Source organism: Canis lupus, chromosome 9, assembly GCF_048164855.1.
Source record: "Canis lupus baileyi chromosome 9, mCanLup2.hap1, whole genome shotgun sequence".
In the NCBI taxonomy this organism is placed as follows: Eukaryota; Metazoa; Chordata; class Mammalia; order Carnivora; family Canidae; genus Canis; species Canis lupus.
The window spans coordinates 32,343,337-32,364,362 of NC_132846.1; the positions used below are offsets into that span (position 1 = coordinate 32,343,337).

The 21,026-nt window shown below is 36.3% G+C and overlaps 1 protein-coding gene across 3 annotated transcripts in view; it reads right to left on the reverse strand.

The window, feature by feature from the left end:
• The window catches only part of WDHD1 (WD repeat and HMG-box DNA binding protein 1), a 61,935-nt gene that overhangs the window by 12,034 nt on the left and 28,875 nt on the right, over nucleotides 1–21,026 (reverse strand). For all 3 annotated transcript variants that reach the window (XM_072838647.1, XM_072838646.1, XM_072838649.1), the window contains 7 exons: nucleotides 18,548–18,735; nucleotides 16,217–16,401; nucleotides 12,536–12,777; nucleotides 9,093–9,230; nucleotides 7,299–7,455; nucleotides 1,681–1,795; nucleotides 480–611 (listed from right to left, as the gene is read on the reverse strand). In XM_072838647.1, coding sequence (XP_072694748.1) covers nucleotides 480–611; nucleotides 1,681–1,795; nucleotides 7,299–7,455; nucleotides 9,093–9,230; nucleotides 12,536–12,777; nucleotides 16,217–16,401; nucleotides 18,548–18,735 — 1,157 coding nt within the window. The remainder of the gene's footprint in view (nucleotides 1–479; nucleotides 612–1,680; nucleotides 1,796–7,298; nucleotides 7,456–9,092; nucleotides 9,231–12,535; nucleotides 12,778–16,216; nucleotides 16,402–18,547; nucleotides 18,736–21,026) is intronic.

Here is a 21,026-nt window from a genome sequence, read left to right on the forward strand (position 1 = left end):
CTTTTGCAACATGATGGATCTAGAAAGTATAATGCTAAGTAAAATCAGAGAAACACAAATACCATACGATTTCACTCATATATATAATTTAAAAAACAAAGCAAACAAAGGAAAAAGAGACAAAAAAAACAGCCTCTTAAGTATAGAAAACTGATAGTTACCAGAGGAGATGTGAATAGGGAGATAGGTGAAATAGGTTAAGGGGTTATCTCCCTATGATGTTAGTTACAAGGTTAATGTCTTAAATATTTCAACTGCAACATCAATGGGAAACAGAGCTGAGTAATATAGAGAATTGTTGAATCACTGTACTGTACACCTGAAACTAATATAGCACTGTTGATTATACTGGATTTAAAATTTTAAAAATTAAAAAAAGATTTTGAGGTTGTGGAACTTGGTACTAATGCACACTTTTAAGAAATCCAATCTATAGAAAAGTGTAACTTCAATTTTTCTAGCATATTTATTTTACTCACCGCAAGCATTTTCATTAAAAGCTCCTGTTGTTCTTTTACTGCTTGATTTTTAGTGCTTTCTTCATATTCATAACCATTTTTAGCTAAATAATCAAGGTGATTATGAAACACAATGGAACGCCAAAATTGTTCCTACAAAAGTGGAAAAAACTGCTTAGAGAAAAGAATCAGCTTAATACCAGGCAAGTGTTAAATATTTACCTTAAGATAACAGATTCTGAATAAAATAATTTTTGAAATACTTTCTATAGCTTATTTTATAATTCAAATTTTAATGATACCAAAGCTTAACTTCATTTTTTGTCCTCAAAGAAAAAGAAATTTAGCATTTTCTTTTTATTATTTTTTAAGATTTTATTTATTCATGAGAGACATGCAGAGAGAGAGAGAGAGGCAGAGACACAGGCAGAGGGAGAAGCAGGCTCCCTGCAGGAAGCCTGATGTGGGACTCGATCCTGGGACTCCAGGATCACGCCATGGGCCAAAGGCAGGTGCTAAACCCCTGAGCCACCCAGGGACCCCTGAAATATAGCATTTTAAACAGTTTCTTTGCTATCATAGTTAATGCTCAGAAAACTTGGTAAACTATTTTTTAAGAGACTGGTTTGTTTCCTGGTTAGAATAACTAATTGCAAGACTTCAAATGACTTTTGATGGCACAGGCTAGGACTAGAGTGAAGCAAGCTTCTGCCTAAGACACAGTATTTGTGGAGGCCTGCCCTCTTAGGCACTCACTCAACTCTGAAAATGAGAGCCTTACCCCTAGTGAGTCCCTGATGGTCATACCCATTTACCTCATAGACAAAATCCCCGGAAGCAGTGATGGCAATTAGGTACCCTGGTGATCATAAGCAGTCATTCTCCTTCCCTGTACACTATTTATTTAATTACAACGTAATGAGTATTCAATTCTGGTCATCAGGGAAATTTTTAAATGTCTACAAAGGTAATGTATTATCTTTTTTTTTTTTTTTAAGATTTTATTTATTCACGAGAGACAGAGAGAGAGGGAGAGAAAGGCAGAGGCACAGGCAGAGGGAGAAGCAGGCTCCATGCAGGGAACCTGACATGGGAATCGATCCCAGGTCTCCAGGATCACGCCCTGGGATGAAGGCGGCGCTAAACTGGTGAGCCAGCCATCCAGGCTGCCCAAAGGCGATTATTATCAAATTCAGAGTGTCAAGGTAGGACTTCTACATACCTCCATTTGTCCTTTCTCTGTTGCAATCTGACAATAAGGAAGCTTAAAGGACAATATAGCTACAGCAGGGCGCGGAAGGGTAGGAGGAAACCGAGAACCTTTGCAAGGAATGCACCTGTCAGTAAAAAAAAAAAAAAAAAAAGTGTCTCACCACAAAAATTTTCCCCAAAATCATAAAAACTGTTAAAATATAAAATTTCTAAAATCCAGTAACTTGGAATATTATTCTAATAGCTGGCTTAATAATATACAGCACTTTTTTTTTTTAAACTTCACACTTGGTTAGGTTTGAAGACCATCCCTCCCCATGCATTTCAAGATTTTAAAAATCCCTCCTCACATCAGCTTTTTCTTAGCAAACTGCCCACTTTTAAAATACAGCAGCTGTGCCATAAAGAGTTGTCAAGGGATTTATTTTATAAAATAAATCACCCAAGATAAAGTGCTGATGAAGCATATTCACTTAACTATCAGTTTGGGAATACTTGGTATTGCTGGTAAAAAAGTGTCAAATAAGAAAAAAAGATGGTGATATGTCCAATACAGGTAAGTGTTTTACTAGATATTGGTGAAAGTGAAGCAGAAAATCCAACATATACCTGGTTATCATATATATATCTGCTCTGCTAAATCAATGGTTGCCTTATGTGGTAATAGCTCAGTGAGCAAGTACTTTGTCTAAACCTTTTCTGATTAGGATATATAAGGTATTTAAAGATGCCCATCAAAAAAAATAATAATAATACAGATGCCCATCAGTATGAATACTAATGCAATTTATTAATTAAAAAGTATTCATTAATCACAGAATGATACATGCATATGGAATACCCTTTTTAACTTATATACTCCAAATTATTGATTAGAAAACCATACCTACACACTGCAAGTACCTTGGGTGAATTTTCTAATTTCTCTAATCATTTAAAAATACGGTACAATGTTCAATGCATATTAATAACCACTCGCTTAATTTATAGTATAGCTTTTTACTCACAGCTTAAAGTTATGACTTTCTTAAAGGGAAAAACTAAGCAGAAATTAGATCCTCAGGTTTAAATTTTTTTGTCATAAATATGTTCTAGTATTATCAAATGCCCACCAGAGTAGTTAAAAATTAAATAGGTGGCAATACTCAGGAATTATTTTCAAAGTACATAGCTCCCCCCCTCCTAGTAAGATTTGAATACACTTTCTTCTTTTTGTGACCATACAATAAAAATACAAACATGTTTTTAGAGTTCTAATATTTTTGAACATATGTCATTTCTTCTTCTTCCTCTTTTATGATTTCTAATAAATCAGTGGTTTTCACCATACAACATGAGGTGGCAGTGTGTATACTTGAATTTGAAAAAATCTCTTGTAGCAATTCTGTCACTCAAAAAAGGCAGTGGTTTATTAGTCATACAAAACAAAAAAGAACATGTGCATTCAGAAAGGAACAAGTCCAGTTATATATGTATATATGTGTGAAAAATCACAAGGAACATTGGGAATAATCTTAATCACCTTAACATTATTTTTTCTATAAAAAGCTTATACTCTCTTTTTAAAAACATTTTATAGCTCAAATACTTTTTGACTTAGTCATAGCAATTATCACAAAGAAAAATTAGGATTTATTAATAGTTTTTTAAAGCCGTATTTACATCAAAGCAGAGTACTAATTCACACTTCTTATCCTTTTAGCTTTAAAGACTGGAAGTAAAAAAACTTGTTCTCCATTAAACATCCCTTTCATGGAAGAAGAGGAAAAACAAATTCATTTGACTGCTAATTTGGTGGGTTTTGCCTACAATGAATGAGCTTCCTGGAAACTATGTGGCTAAATCATCTGGAGGACAAAATGTGAAAAAATAAACTATGGTTTACTAAGAAGACAAAATTACTTCAATTCCTTTTCAAATAAATCATAAAGCTTGTTCTCTTATTAAAGGAAGAGTTGAAAAAATATCACACTAGAGAAAATTTGGGCCAATGTCCAGATTAAGCTTCCCCCAAGCAACCAGTTTTGCTTTGTGTTCTGGGTTGCACGGAGGAGACTTTGTTCACAAATTGTTTAAAGCACTTACTCAGGAGTAATGGTTTTACCAGCCAACTCTTCCAGCCTTATTTAGCTTTATGTAGTGTACTACATATAGACAGTACTATAACAAATGCTTGTTAAACGAATACAAAAAAAAATTTCATTTTCAAGCATGTTAAATAAACCGTAAGAGCTTTATTTAATAAAAGATAAAGAGAAAAGGAAGGTTGATGTTTGTAGAGAGCAAATTAGACTGTAGCACACTGAATTAGTAAACTCTCAGTTATATATTAACCAGTAGTGATCATGAAAAAAAAAATCTTCAGAGCAAATAAAGACAGTTTTTACTATACTGAAGTTTGTTTCAAATGGAGGTAGGAGAGTTTAGCGCCTGCCTTCAGCTCAGGGAGCGATCCTGGGGTCCCAGCGCTGTTTAGGGTTCCAATGTCTCCACATGCTCAACAGTACTTGTTATTGTCCATCTTTTGGAGACTAACCATCCTAGAGGGTATGCAGTGGTATCTCTGTGGCTTTGATTTACATATCCTTAATAACTAATGAATATCTTTTCATGCCTATCTTTTCATGCCACATGTGTTTTCAAGAAACATTCAAACATTATGCTTTTTAATTGATTTATATATTTTTTGAGTTACAAGACTTCTTTATATATTGATACACATCTCTTATCACATAAATGATGGTGCTTTACCTTTTAAAAAGCCTACATAGTATTCTAGTGTACACTTGTACATACATTATTACCCTATTCTTCTACTAATGGAAATTTAGGGTTACAATCTTTTGATAGTATCAACAATCCTACAAGGTAGGATATATTTTCCGTGTATCATTCCCACATTTGCTAGCAGTAGTACTTCCTAAAGTTTAATGTGCACAAAAACCTCCTGAAGATCTTGTTAAAATGCAGGTTCTGATTCAGGTCTGAAGTGATGCCTGAGATTCGGTTTTTTTTTTTTTTTTTTTAAGATTTTATTTGAGAGAAAGAATGCGTGTGCATGCATGAGTGAAGCAGGTGGACAAAGGTAAAGGAAGAAGCAGACTTCCCACTGAGCAGGGAGCCTGATGTGGGGATTGATCCCAGGATCCTAGGTTCATGACGTGAGCTGAAGGCAGATGTTTAATTGACTGAGCCACCCAGATGCCCTGAGATTCGGCATTTCTAATAAGGCCCTGGTGATGCTGATGCTGCTGGTCCATAGAACATACTTTAAACAACAAGTAACTGAGACGCCTGGGTGACTTGGTGGTTAAAGCATTCTGCCTTTGGCTCAGGGCATGATCCTGGAGTCCTGGGATCGAGTCCCACATTGGGCTCCCTGCATGGAGCCTGCTTCTCTCTCTGCCTATGTCCCTGCCTCTGTCTGTGTCTCTCATGGATAAATAAATTAAAAAAAAAAAAAAAAGTAAACAGGAAGTAAAGTATCTGGAGGACAGATCCTAAGGCAGATAAAAGAGCACATGATTTCTAATTCTGGAAGTTCTTGACAAATTGCCTTCCATAGGGATTGTAACCAATTTATACTATCAGCAATTGTAAGCTTGATTCTTTCCCTCCAGCCTCACCAACTAAGAGTGTTTTCAAATTTTCTTCATTTGATAAGTAAAATGAAAATTCTTATTTTTGATTGTATTTATCTTATTTTGATATCAATCATCTTTTCATATATTCAAGAGACTTTTTATTTACCTAACTATGGTCTTTCTTAAAATAGTCTCTACTTACAGCTTTTGTGATATGACCCTCTTCAAGTGATTTTTTTTTCTATTTGCTTAGCTAATATTCCTTTTCCTTATTCAAAAGCTCCATCTCCCAAAATCTGATCTCTAAATGTTGGAATTTTAATGGTTGGATTCTGTGACCTTTCTTGTTTCTTTCTTCTAAGGGATCTCATTTATTACTATGACTTTAAGTACCTCCTATATTTTGGTGATTCACAAATTTATCTTACAATCGTGTATTACAACACCTTCTTAATATCTCTATTTGGATATTTTGGAGTCATTTCAAACTTAACACACCCAAGTGAGAATTCATTTTCATCTCTTATTTCTATAAATTGTACAACTATCCATCTAGTTTCTTAAATTGAAAACATGGGTGTCATTATTGAGTCTTCTCACTCCCAACCCCCAATCTATCAGTAAATCCTACTGTTTCTGTCTCAAAATATGGTTCCTTTAATTTCTACTGCCCCCACACTTGTTCTAGTCATACTTATAGCTCAGCTAGGTGACTCCAAAATCCTCCTCAGTGCTTCTCAATGGAAGCACTCATAGCACTTGGTGAAGGACAATCTGTAGTTGAACAGGACCATCCTGCACACTAAAGATGTTCAACAGCTCTCTAAATTCCACAGCTAACTGGCTATAGCTCTCTAAATTCCAGGATAACTCCTAATCATTGTGATGGCTAAAGATTCTATCCCGCATCTCCAAACATCCCCAGAAAGCAGGAAAAATCCCCTGACTGAAAACTGGGCTCCTTCTTTCAGCCTTATCTCTGCAAATCCATTTACCACATGTATTTTTTTATAGCATAAATCAGATTACATCATTCCCCAGATAGAACTGTTGAATGGCTTCATGATATAACTCTAAATGAAATATTAACTTCTCTATATGGTCTATAATGCAGCCTGTGTATCTTTCTGATTTCATCATGGACTTATGCCTTCCACCAACTCTCGCTTCTGGTATGCCAGCCACATTTACATCCTTTCAATTCTTTAAACATATCTAGCTCTTTCTGACCTGAGGACCTTTATATATGCTATTCTTCATGAATCATTTTTCACTCCATTTTTGCCTAACAGACTTCTTGGCCTTGGGTCTCATTTTAATACTATCTCTATTAAGAGTCTTATGTGACCATGCTACCTAGAATGTGCCCTTCTATTATTCTCCATCATGGGTCTCTTCAGATTACTTTCTGGCATTTATCCCAAGTAGTAATTATCATTTACTTATTTATGTTATCTGTCCCCTGAATCAGTCTATTACCTCCATGAAAGCAGAGACCTCTTTGTTCACCAACACAATGTCACTGCCAGTTGTTTAGACCAAGATTTCAAGTGTGAAGAAAAAGAGTTAAATATTTAATACAATATTGAATATAGACTAAATGAATTCAGAGTTTTATACTTGGAGTCAACTACTAAATTTCTACTAGTCCTCTCCGTTGTTACAATTATTGAGCCTTCTAAAAATCTCAAAAAGCCACTAAATTATTCCATTCTAAATCATAGCTTAAAATAAAAGGCTGTAATAAAAGATGAAATGCCATACTTAACCAGAAATCCCTTCCCTGTCTGGCTGAAACAATACTACAATCACACTAATAAACTTAATTTCTATTTTGTTAAGTAAGTTAGTTCTAAGTCAAACAATCAGTTGAAAACTTCCAAATGAATATAAACAAATTTCTAAGTTATTGAATACGGAAGGCAAATAAATGAATGAAGATGAAGGACAAAAAGAAATTTTTTTAAATACCTTTAGAGTACAAAATGAGAAATTTCAAAGTGCTTTTTAGAAAGAATCAACTAAGCACTTTCTAATAGCCCACCTCAGTTGCTGGGGATTTTCATGGATACCAACCACCCAGTAGTGATCAGATTTTCCTTTGCAGTGTTCTCTTGTGTTACATACAGGAGTCCATGTATTACCAAGCCCTCTGTTAAGCATTCGAACAATGCCTTCTGAATCCACATAAAAGGGGGTACCTACACACCAATTGAAAAAGAAATCACTTGGAGAAAAGCTACATATTTGTGAAATAAATCCTATTTCAAAAATATATATCAATGGTTCAACTGTCAATTCAAAAGCAAAAAGGTGAATAATTCAAGATTATTTCCCACAAAATTTCATTAACCACAGAGTAAGATCTAACTGAATAAAAGAAAAAAAAATTTGCATGTGATATGACCAAAATTTACCCAAGAGAAAAGCTGATACTTTCAGTGAGAACTATGCCACCTGCTGGAATACAGCAGTATTTTTAAAAGCCAATTTCAGTAAAAAAGTTAAACCTGAACCTGAAGTTTCACTAGTTAAAAAAGACTTGGAAAAATGGCCAGAACCAGATGCATAGTGATGATCTAGAGAAATCTGTCTTTACTATTCTTCTTCCTTTGCCTTCTTGGCCTTGTCCCTTGTGTTCCCCAACTCTGAGGTAAGCAACTCTTAACTAGAAAACAAGCCTCCCTGTTTCCTACTTATTCTGTTCTCATCTCAGGAAGTACATAGCATATTCCTTAACTGCCCCTTTATCTGTGACTTTACACACCTCTCACACTGTATTTTCCTCAAGTCTAGATCTGAGTGGTAACTGGGGATAAAATCAAGCTATTTGAATGGAAGTTATTGATGGTCACATTATTAGAACATAAATGGCAGGATGCCTGGGTGGCTTGGTGGTTGAGTGTTCTGCCTTTCGCTCAGGTTGTGATTCCAGGGTCCTGGGATCAAGTCCTGCATTGGGCTCCCTGTGGAGATACTACTTCTCTCTTTGCCTGTGTCTATGCCTCTCTCTCTGTCTCTCATGAATAAATAAATAAAAATCTTTAAAAAAAAAAAAAGAACATAAATGGCCAATAATACCCAACTAGAAAACACATCTAGAAATGGCTGACTTTTTAAAAGACAATCTGGAGTTTCCAATAAGATACCTGAAGGGCATGAATCTCCAATGGAAACATCTGAATTAGGAAATAGGGCCAACAGGTACCTTAAAATGAAGTACTTCAAATCATCATTAGTCATAAGCCACTATTAAATGAGCCCATAAATGTAATTTTTCTTAATGCCATATGAGGAAAGGGGGGGAAAGTGAAGTTAATTTTAACAATAGATTTTATTAAATCCAATATATCTAAAATATTATCATTTTAACATGTAATCAACATAATTATTGAGATTTTTTTTTTATTAAGCCTTCAAAATTCAGAGTATTTTTACTTATAGTACATCTCAATTCAGATTAGCCACATTTCAAGTGCTCAATAGCCACATGTGACGACTAGTGGTGACTGTAGTAGACAGTGCAGCTATTGAGATTTCCTATTTTTTGTACAGAATCTGCTGGAAAAGCCACAACTTCACCACTGATTTGTATCTCCTTGGTATCTATAACAAACTTTCAGAGAAATGTATTTTTCTAACCAGAATTCACATGAACAACAGATCTCATACATGAAACAATGGCTACCTTGCCTAACAATTCCAGTTTCTCACTGCCAATATAGTAATTTAAGCATAAATATAGACAACTTATCTTATAAAATTAATTAGGAATAAAACAATGGAATAATTTCTACTTGAAAAATGTCTTTAATATAAACAAATGAGTTTATCTTGCCTTCAGCTGAAAATCCAACCCACACTAGGTAGGATTTCCTTGTAAGAGGAAGAGGATCACCATGTAAAATTTGTTTTTTCTTTTTCCCCAACTCTAGCAGTTGAACTCCAAGGCACTGATCACCATCAAATCCTGTACCTAGTAAGAAAATAGAAATAGAAATCAGGTATCAAAGGCTATTTAGCTATAATGCAGTCTAGAGTACTTTCTGTGAATTGATTTTGTGACAAATTCTTATATAAAGTAGCAGTACTTTTTATGGATAAACCACCTGATTGAGGTACCAGCCAGGTATTAGAAGCAGAATACTCTGTTACAGGGACTATTTATATGAAGTGATATTAAGTGGTAATTCATTCACTCAAGAAATATTTACAAAGAGATTAATATGTGCCAGGTAACAGGGCTATAACGGTAAAGAAGAAAAAGTCACTGTTCTCAAGACATTTATATTCAATTAGGAAAAGACTAATTTTTAAAAAGAAAAAATGCAAAATGTTATCTAGAGTTAAAATAATAACATGATAGTGTCAGACTATATGGTCACCTCAGATTGGACAGTCAGAGGTGGCCTCTTTGAGAAAGTGAAATTTAGCTGAGATACAAACTGCAAGTTCGGAGAAAGAGGTATAATATAGTAAACAAAAGGAACAGCTAATGAAAAGGTCCTAAGATGGGAACAAGCTTGGTAAATTTGAAGAACACAAAAAAGCTAGTAAGGCTAGAATGAGTAACAAGCAAAAATGGCAAGAGATGAGGCTGAAGAGGCAGGCAAAGGTCAGATCATGTAGGACCTTGATAGCTGTGATAAAAAGTTTGATTTTTATTCTAAAGCAATGGGAAGTCATTAGAGGAATTTGAGCAGAAGATGGACATGTTCTGATTTGTTTTTAAAAGATCACTCAGGCTGCTATGTGGAGAATGGACTGTGGAAGGCAAGGACTGAAGCTGACAAGCCAGTTACAGGGCTACTAGTAGTCTAAGAAAAGACATCTAGGTTGGACTGGGGTTTTAGTGGAGGAGATGAAAAGAGATGGTTTGGAATATGTTATTCAAAAGAATTGATATGATGATACAACTTCACTGATAGGGTTGATGGGGGAGGGAGGGAGGGAGGGAGGGAGGGAGGGAGGGAGGGAGGGAAAGCGAATTCATAATAATTCTTACATTTCTGGTCCTGAGTGGCTGGGTTAATAGTATGCCATTTACTCAGATGGGGAAAACTAAGTAAAAGGCAAGGGACACCTGAATGGCTCAGTGGTTGAACTCCTGCCTTCGGCTCAGGGTGTGATCCCAGGGCCCTGGGATAGAGTCCTGCATGGGGCTCTCCACAGGGAACCTGCTTCTCCCTCTGTCTATGTCTCTGCCTTTCTGTGTCTCTCATGAATAAATAAAATCTTAAAAAAAAAAAAAAAAAAAGGCAAGGTGGAAGGTAAAATAAAAGGTTTTATTTATTATGACCTACTTAGGTTTGAAATGAGTATCAAAACTATAGAAAGATTTCAAGTAACCACTGGATATATAAATCTGTAGATACAAAGAGAGGGACTGGTGATACTAATTTATAAGTCATGGACACACAAATGTATTTAAAGCCATAGGCCTTGAGGAGATATCCCAGGAAGTTTCTCAAACTGCATTTTTGAACTATGAGTCATGAAACCAATTTAAAGTTGTAAACAGCAAGGGATCCCTGGGTGGCTCAGCGGTTTAGCGCCTGCCTTTGGCCCAGGGCGTGATCCTGGAGTCCCCGGATTGAGTCCCACATCAGGCTCCCTGCATGGAGCCTGCATCTCCCTCTGCCTGTGTCTCTGCCTCTCTCTCCGTGTCTCTCATGAATAAATAAATAAAATCTTTTAAAAAAAAGTTGTAAACAGCATTTAAAGAAAACTGAAATAAAAGAGTAAATATTGTCCATGAGACTTTTCAGTTCCATTACAGATAGACATAGAATAGCAATATAGAATGTACTTCTTCTAGGGCTAAGCAGTCAAAAGACTGAAAGTTCGTCAACTAGAGAGGCTAATAGAGTAAAGGGGCTGTGACAGAGTCCTGGAGCAATCCAGCTAAGAGGCTGGTATAAGAAGAGCAGCCAGCAGAAGAGCTGAAGGAGGTTATCAGTAAGAAAAACATTGGAGAGATGCCACAGAATCCAAGAAAAGTGCTGGGTGGGGGATGGGTAAAATATGTGATGGGGATTAAGGATTAAGAAGTGTACTGGTGATGAACACTGGGTGATATATGGAACTGCTGAATCACTAACTATATTGTATACCTGAAACTAATATAACTATGCTGGAATTAAAATTTAAGAAAAGAGAAAGACGGAACTAGAGTGTATTACGCTAAGTGAAATAAATCAATCAGAGAAAGACAAATACCATATAGTTTCACCCCTACATGGAATTTAAGAAACAGATGAACATAGGAGGAGGGAAGGAAAAATAAAGTAAGATTAAAACAGAGAGGGAGGCAAACCTTAAGAAACTCTATAGTTAAAAGAACAAAATGAGGGTTGATGGGAGGGAGGTAGGAAGGGATGGGTTAAGTGAGTGATGGGTATTAAAGAGGGCACTTATTGGGATGAGCACTGGGTGTTATATGTAAGTGATGAATCAGTATATTCTACTCCGGAAACCAATACTATACTCTATATTAACTAACTTGAATTTTAAATAAAATTTTTTAAAAAACAGAGAGTTTTAAATGGAATTACCGAAAAAATAAAGATAAAAAGATTATGAGTAATTTTTTTTTTTTTTAAGTAAGCTCTAGCCCCAACATGGGGCTTGAATTCATAGCCCTAAGATGAAGGTTGCCTGCCCCATATCAAAAATCTTGATAAAATCAGTCTTTTTTTTTTTTTTTCAAGATTTTATTTATGTATTAATGAGAGACACAGAGAGAGAGAGAGGCAGAGACACAGGCAGAGGTAGAAGCAGGCACCATGCAGGGAGCCTGATGCAGGACTCAATCCTGGGACCTCAGGATCATGCCCTGGGCCAAAGGCAGGTGTTAAACTGCTGAGCTACCCAGGGATCCCGATAAAATCAGTCTTGATACAATGACATGAAAAGGAAGCAGCAACTTTTTAAGTCATATTCAAACTGTCTTGGTCCTGCACACTAGAAGTTAGTTTATTTTTTGAGGCAATTAAACTCTGAAAATTTTATAAGATATAGACATAGAAGTAACTAACCTTGGAATTCTTTCTAGAATACAACTTTCCTACAAATAAAATATTTTCATTTTCATTGCTATTAGTGAATACAACAAAATTCTGTACAAAGATTACACTGATTCAAATACTAAAAGGAATGTAAAAGGAGGTATACAACCCAAAACTAAATAAGAGAAAGAGAAAAAAAAAAAAAAAAACCTCAAGTAATTTTCATTTTACTTCAGATCATGGTAAAATTATAAAAGACTAGGAAAAAATCTACCTCTATGATAAATAATGAAAAGCTGTTCTCCATGTCCTGCCATTGATACTATAGGCCCAGGAAGACAGAAGACCTCTTTCTGAACACCTCCAATAGTGAACAATCGAAGAAGCATTGCACTGGTGGCAGCAGCTGCCCACCCCAGACCAAGACATACGGCTTCAATATCTTCATTCTGAGGCATGTCTACTATCCACTCTTTGCTTGAATCCCAAGAACTAAAATGCAGGCAGTGAAGCTTGCTAAAAATTAAAACAAGACAGAAACAATAAAACGTTCATATTTGATATCTTATATATATAAAACTAATCATGATACCCAGTGACAAAACCAAAGTTAATTTTTCCATTAAACATAAATAGTACAAAAATAGCTTTAAGAAAGTAATTATGAAACATCCTTTAAATGGACTATATTAAAACCATTAATAGTCATGTTACTGAAGAATATTCAACAATACAGGAAAATGCTCCTAATTTAATGTTAAACGAAAACAGACAGACTTGGGATGCCTGGGTGGCTCAGTAGTTGAATGGCTGCCTTCGGCTCAGGGTGTGATCCGGGAATTCTGGGATTGAGTTCCACATCAGGCTCCTTGTGTGGAGTCGGAGTCTGCTTCTCCCTCTGCCTATGTCTGCCTCTCTCTTCCTGTGTCTCTCATGAATAAATAAATAAAATCTTTAAAAAAAAAAAAAAAAGAAACAGGCAGACTAAAATCTGCAGCATACAATCCTAGGTTGCACATATACAGAATAATCACAACTAAATTTTTAAAAAGGGAAGAAGCATCAAAATGTTAAACGAGGGATCCCTGGGTGGCGCAGCGGTTTGGCACCTGCCTTTGGCCCAGGGCGCAATCCTGGAGACCCGGGATCGAATCCCACGTCGGGCTCCCGGTGCATGGAGCCTGCTTCTCCCTCTGCCTATGTCTCTGCCTCTCTCTCTCTCTCTGGGACTATCATAAATAAAAAAATTTTTTTAAAAAAGTTAAACGAGTTCTTTCACTACCAAAAAAATATAATACAGGAAAACAAAAGAAAAAAGGAAAGGAAAAACAATCACACATAATCCCACCAGTGAGATCACCAATTTGGTATGTTTCCAGTCTTATTTGCATCTATACATACATGTAAGTTATTAAAGATCAACTTGGGAATGCAGATACTATAGAATTTGGAACCAGAGGTAGTTCTGATTTTCTGAAGAGTAATTTTATTTTATTTTTTAACATTTTATTTATTTATTTGAGAGAGAGAGAGAGAGAGTGAGCAAGCGCGCACAAGCAGGAGGAGTGGCAGGTAGAGGGAGCACAATTCCGGCTGAGCAGGGAGCCCGATGCGGGACTGTATCTCAGGACCTTAGGATCCTGACCTGAGCGAAAGGCAACTGAGCCCCCCAGGAACCCCTGAAGAGTAACTTTAAATTCAATTTTATTTTATGTTTTAAGAAGATTTATTTATTTGTGTGTGAGAGAGAGAGAAAGAGAAAGCATGAATGCGTGGCAGTGAAGGGCAGAGAGGGAGACGGAGAAACAGACTGCCCTGCTGAGAAGGGAACCTGACTCCAGGCTCCATCCCAGGGTCCTGAGATCACAACCGGAGCCGAAGGAGACGCTTAACCAATTGAGCCACCCAGGCCCTCCTAAATTCAATTTTAAAATAAAAAGTAACATTGTATATAGCTGTGAAATAACATATCCAGGAAAACAAAGAGAAAGATATCTGAAATCAAAATTGCGTAAGGAAACAAATGTTCTAATTTGAACATTTAAGATTCTCAGTTGGAGACACTGAGGCAACAATGGTTTATTTTAGTGAACTAATTTAATTCAATAATGAAGTATTAAGTGGATTTTACAATGTGTAAGTTAGAAAACCAATTAAAATGTTAAAATGTGTTTCTCAGACTCTAATGCATACTCAATCACTTGCAGATCTCATTAAAATGCAGATTGCAGATTTTGATTTAGTTCTGTAGTGGGGTCTGAGATTCTGTTTTCAAAAAGCTTCCAGGACCAAAAAAAAAAAAAAAAAGCTTCCAGGTGACTGACCCATGCCCCTAGTTTGTGGACTATACTTTAAGAAGCCAATGTATCTAAACCGAAGGATTTTAATTTCAAATCACCTCAGAGTTGGTAAAATCCATGATCAAGTGTATAAGTAGTAAAATCAGCTGAAGAATAGAGATCAAGAGAAGGCAATCTGGTGGAACTAACAAAAAGTTGAATAAAAACATTTTTTCTTCTTTAAAAAAATATGGATTCAGCATTACACTGCTTTTCCATCATAATTTTTTGGTCTATCTATCTACATACCAAATATTGTTCTCCCCCCGCCTTTTTTAAAAGACTTCATCCATTCATCCATGAGAGACAGAGAGAGAGGCAGAGACCTAGGCAGAGGGAGAAGCAGGCTCCCCGCAGGGACCCCAGTGCGGGACTTGATCCCAGGACCCTGGAATCACGACCTGAGCTGAAGGCAGATGCTCAACCACTGAGCCACCCAGGCAACCCCTTCCCCCTCCCTTTTTTAAAAGAAGTTTCAATTCTAATCTAAAGAAAAAAAAAAAAAAACACCCAAAACAAAAAACAAAACAACGAAAAAACCCAACAAAAACAAAAATACAAAAAAACCCAGCCTAGGTCAGTAGTTGTCCAAGGCTGATATTAACTGCAAAGGGATGCAAGGGAACATTTTTATTTTATTATTTTTTTAAGATTTTATTTATTTACTCATGAGAGAGAGAGAGACAGAGAGAAAGAGAGAGAGAGAGAGAGAGGCAGAGAGACACAGGCAGAGGGAGAAGCAGGCTCCATGCAGGGAGCCCGACATGGGACTCGATCCCGGGTCTCCAGGATGAGGTCCTGGGCTGAAGGCGGCACTAAACCGCTGAGCCACCCGGGCTGCCGCAAGGGAGTATTTTTAAATGATAAGAAATATTTTGAGGGGCGCCTCATTGGCTCAGTCAGTAGAGTGTGTGACTCTTGGTCTCAAGGTCGTGGGTTCAAGCTCTACTTTGGGTGTAGGGATTACTTAAATTTTTTTTATTGTGACAGTGGTTACCTGAATATACACACATTTGTTAAACTCACCAAACTGTAAAACCAAGGTACATTTTAGTGTACATGAATTACACTAATAAACTTAAAAAGGGTCAGAGGCTTATACAAAAAGAAATCTAGAAGGATACATACCAAATTGTTAACAATGGTTATATCTAAGAGTAGAATTCTGGAGGAGAATTCTTATTTCCTAAAAATTCTGTACCGCTTGTGTTAGTTTACAATTTATATATATCTGCATCTATATATACATTTCTTACAAAACTAATGAAACAGAGTAAAAAGGTAAAAAATAGCCTTTCTCTGGCATTTACAATCATGAACTATGTCATGTCATCTTTTTTTTTTTTTTTTTTTAATGCAGGGCTTGAACTCACAACCCTGAGATTAAGACCTGAGCTGAAAAAAAAAGAAAAAAGACCTGAGCTGAGATCAAGAGTCAGATGCCTAAATGACTGAGTCACCCAAATGCCCCAGGTCACCCAAATTTGTACTTAGAGAATGTAAAGGAGAGGACAATTAGGCAAAAACAGACATGTTCTGAGATATTATGTATGAGACTCGGACCGTATCTAAACAACTCAGCAGTGACAAATTCTTCCTAACAATCTTGAATTTACCTTGCTAGTTCATCAGTGCTTTCACATGCCAACAAAACAGCTTCATGAGAAAGATCTGCTATTGTGTAATTCAAAGTGTTTGATAAGTGTGTTGCATGGTGTATGGAGGTATCATGGAACTCCACATCTATGGCATTGTCTTGTTCATCATTATAGCAGCGAATAATTCCAATAGAGTTCCACACCTATAAACATTAAAGTACAAGTCTGAGAAAAATTAAAGGTCCTAGAATCAGTAGACTAAAGTAGTACAAACTAATAAATATTATAATTCAGTCTGTATCAAAATTGAAGTTATGGGAGCAACCATAGCTCATCTACCTTTAAATAGTTTCAAGTATGAGTAGTGACATCAGAACTATAATTACTATCTACTCTTCATGAAAAGGCACATAAATATTTATTAGCAAATGGAATATTTCATTTAATATTTAATAATTACATTACTACCATTAAAAATCATCATTTTGAACAACCAAGCCATTATATTCCCCAAAAGAAATATATCAAAAATTTGTTTACTTAATATAAGTGACAACATATTTCCTGTTTCAACTAACTGGTTCATATTGTAGGAATAAATACATACATTTTAAAGAAACATAAATCAATACCATTTAGAAAAACTTACCCCCATGTATACTACAGGCTCACACTAGGCCCTACTGTTTCCTTTCCTCAACCACAATAACTATAAATAAATAGCTGACAATAAAAACTTAAGACCTATTACTTGATGATTATGAACAGCAATAAAAAGTTTTATTAAAATAAAACATCACTTTTAATATTTACATACAAATTTATGCAGGTCTATGCCTTTCAAAAAGGACAAGAAGGGGATCCCTGGGTGGCTCAGCGGTTTAGCGCCTGCCTTTGGCCTGGGCGTGATCCTGGAGTCCCGGGATCGAGTCCCATATCAGGCTCCTGGCATGGAGCCTGCTTCTCCCTCCTCCTGTGTCTCTGCCTCTCTCTCTCTCTCTGTCTATCATAAATAAATAAATAAATCTTTAAAAAAAAAAAAGGACAAGAAGCGGACAGCCCAGGTGGCTCAGCGGTTTAGCACCACCGCCTTCAGCCCAGGGTGTGATCCTAGACACCCGGATCAAGTCCCACGTTGGGCTCCCTGCATGAAGCCTACTTCTCCCTCTGCCTGTGTCTGTGCCTCTCTCTCTCTCTCTGTGTCTCATGAATAAATAAATAAAATCTTTAAAAAAAAAAAAAAAAAGGACAAGAAGCAAAGTCCTCAATGGAAAATCTCAACCAACAAATAAAAATATTAAACTTTTTAGTTATCAAACCAAAAAAGCTAATATATTCATTCACTCATTCAGGAAATGTATATATATATTTTTAAAGATTTTAATTATTTACTTGAGAGAGACAGAGAGCATGAGCAGAGAGGAGGGGCAAAGGGAGAAGGAGAAGCAGACTCCCCGCTGAGCAGGGAACCCGATGTGGAACTCAAACCCAGGACCTGGGATCATAACCTGAGCTGAAGGCATATGCTTAAATGACTGAGCTACCCAGGCACCCCAGGATATATATTCTTAATGCCTACTGTACCATACCTTGTTCTGAGTGCTATCAGTAAACAAAACAGAAACATCTCTTATCCTTCTGAAGTTTATAGTCTAGTGGGGTGAGGTAGAAAGAGAGGCAGATAGTTTGTTGTTTTGTTTTTTTTTTTTTTAAAGATTTTATTTATTTATTCCTGAGAGACACAGAGAGAGAGAGAGAGAGAGAGAGAGGCAGAGACACAGGCAGAGGAAGAAGCAGGCTCCGTGCAGGGAGCCCGACATGGGACTCGATCCCAGGTCTCCAGGATCAGGCCCTGGGCTGACAGCGGTGCTAAACCGCCGAGCTACCCAGGCTGCCCAGATAGTTTGTTTCCCATAATACTTACCACCTTCTACTAAATTATACTAGGAGCTGCCTTCTAAAAAATATTTTCTAACAGAATAGTGTTTTGGAATCAGTATAAACCTCTATATAAAAATATGAGAAATAAAGTTTGGAAGTACAGTCAAGAGATATTGCAAGCTATACAGTCACATTAACTTACTATGTTCATTATATGTCCCTTTGCAAAGCAGAATCTTATTTAAGATGATTTTCAATAATAAGGTTGAAAATAAGATTAAAACTGTGAGTTAACCATAAAATAAATCAACCATAAAATCATAATGAACCAAAGTGCTACAGGACAGTTAATCAAGGCTTTCAAAAATACTTTTTACCAAACAAAATTAACTATAGTGAGATACAATACTTACAAGTTAAAAAATTAGATAAAACTATTTTAAAGTTAAGTGTAGATCCAAGGCTTACCATGAATCTATGAGTGAGATGCATGGGTGTAGAACCTGACTGGAATGGCTTTTGCCGAGGAGTTGGCATTGGCCCATCATAAGATGGCCTTTGGGATGTTACCAGTGGTAGATTATGAATGCTGTCTGTCTGCTCATCTTCCTCCTCCTCTCTGAGAAGACTAGAACCAGTTTTTAACATTGTAACATCTAGAAAACAAAGAAGTATAATTAGAGAATCATAAATACCAATGACCTAGAAAAAGGAAAGCATTAGGAAATCTAAATAACCTTTTCCATTCATACTTAATAGTACTACTATGCTATTGGCCTCTTCTACTATATCAACATTTACCGTGATGGTGTGAAAACAATGGAGGGTAAAAAAAAAACTGTTGGTGTTGTGATATGAATCAAGGCAGTGACACCAAATCTGTATTTGTAGTCAACGCATTGTCAACCACCACTCAATTGCAATAAAATATTAATTCTGTTAAATCTTGATCTTGGCATAGATTTCTCAAAAAATGTTCTCTGTGCTAAAATGGAATTGTGGGCAGCCTGGGTGGCTCAGCGGTTTAGTGCCACCTTCAGTCCAGGTCGTGATCCTGGAGACCTGGGATTGAGTCCCATGTCGGGCTTCCTGCATGGAGTCTGTATCTCCCTCTGCCTGTGTCTCTGCCTCTCTCTCTCTGCCTCTCATAAATAAATAAATAAAATCTTTTAAAAAATAAATAAATAAAAAATAAAATGGGAATTGTGCATAAAGTTTGATGCCTGTCTCAAAAAAAAAAAGGCATTTGTGCAACTGAGTTATAAACTCAACTAGCTGATTTTTTCAGAGAACATCATTTTTACTTGAAAGAATGCCAGATAAACTATGGCTATACAGGGGCACCTGGGTGGCTCTGTGGTTGAGCGTCTGCCTTCGGCTCAGGTCATGATCCTGGGGTCCTGGAATGGAGTCCCACATCAGGCTCCTCGCAGGGAGCTTCTCCCTCGGCTTGTGTCTCTCATGAATAAATAAATAAAATCTTAAAAAAAAAAAAAAAAAAACTGGCTATGCAGACTTTGGTATTTGGTAAACTTTTTTTAGCTAAATGAAGTAAGCTGATCATTTAAGAAAAATAACTGACAGAATCTGTTGTCAATGATAAAATTAGAGTTTTCAAGCAAAAAGCAGAATATTAGAAAGCTTGTATCTGCCACCACGAGCTTTACTACTTCCCAATATTTAAAAACTTCTGCTGAGATTAGCGATAATACTAACAAATATAATCCTGGATAATGTGTCAATGTTAAAAGACCTGTGGACCTGTAGTGAAGCAGTATTTTCCAAGTTACCAATGTATATATTTCAAAATCAAACATGGTAAATTAAAAGATCCATTCAAGTCAGACCAATAGATTTTAATATAACACAGCTGGAATGTTCACTGGAGTTTCTGGATTCTACACTGCAAATAAGTTGAGTTTTTGTTACAGTAGCAAAGAATATCCACAATATCCTGCCTTTTCAAACTACATGTTTGTGTGAGCCTGAATATTCTACACATACATGGTAAAAACAACATATGGTAGTAGACTGAATTCTGAGGTATGAGAGAATCCAAGTTATTTTCTATGCCAGACATTAAAGAAATTTTCAAAGGGTGAAATACTGTCACATTTCTTACAAAATTTTTCATTTGAAATGTTATGTTTACACAAATGAGTTTATTAATGTTATTTTAAAGTAATTATTTTTAAAATTTCTCAGTTTTTAATTTCTTACATTTTAAATAACAGAAGATATAACTCCATAATTTCCTTTGGGGTCCTCAAAAGTTTTTTTTTTTTTTAAGATTTTATTTATTTATTCATGAAAGACACACAGAGACACAGGCAGAGGGAGAAGCAGGCTCCACGCAGGGAGCCCGATGTGAGACTCAAACCTGTGTCTCCAGGATCATGCCCTGGGCCAAAGGCAGGCGCCAAACCATGAAGCCACCCAGGGATCCCCTCCTCAAAGGTTTTTTTTTTTTTTTTTTTTTTAATTTTTTTTTTAATTTATTTATGATAGTCACAGAGAGAGAGAGAGAGAGAGAGAGGCAGAGACATAGGCAGAGGGAGAAGCAGGCTCCATGCACCGGGAGCCCGATGTGGGATTCGATCCCGGGTCTCCAGGATCGCGCCCTGGGCCAAAGGCAGGCACCAAACCGCTGCGCCACCCAGGGATCCCCCCCTCCTCAAAAGTTTTTTAAGAATATAATGAGCTCCTGAGATAAAACATTTGAGGACTTCTGTCCTATAAAACATGTATATGGTTTAAATACACCACAATTTAACCACCATAAAATGGTATTTGGCATTTTACTTGATAATGTTCAAATGTGCTATTTTAACATACAACTTGTTACAAATAGACACTTTATTTAAAGGGTTTTTTTTATTGTAATCTTTTTTTTTAAGATTCTTTATTTATTTATTCATGAAAGAGGCAGAGACACAGGCAGAGGGAG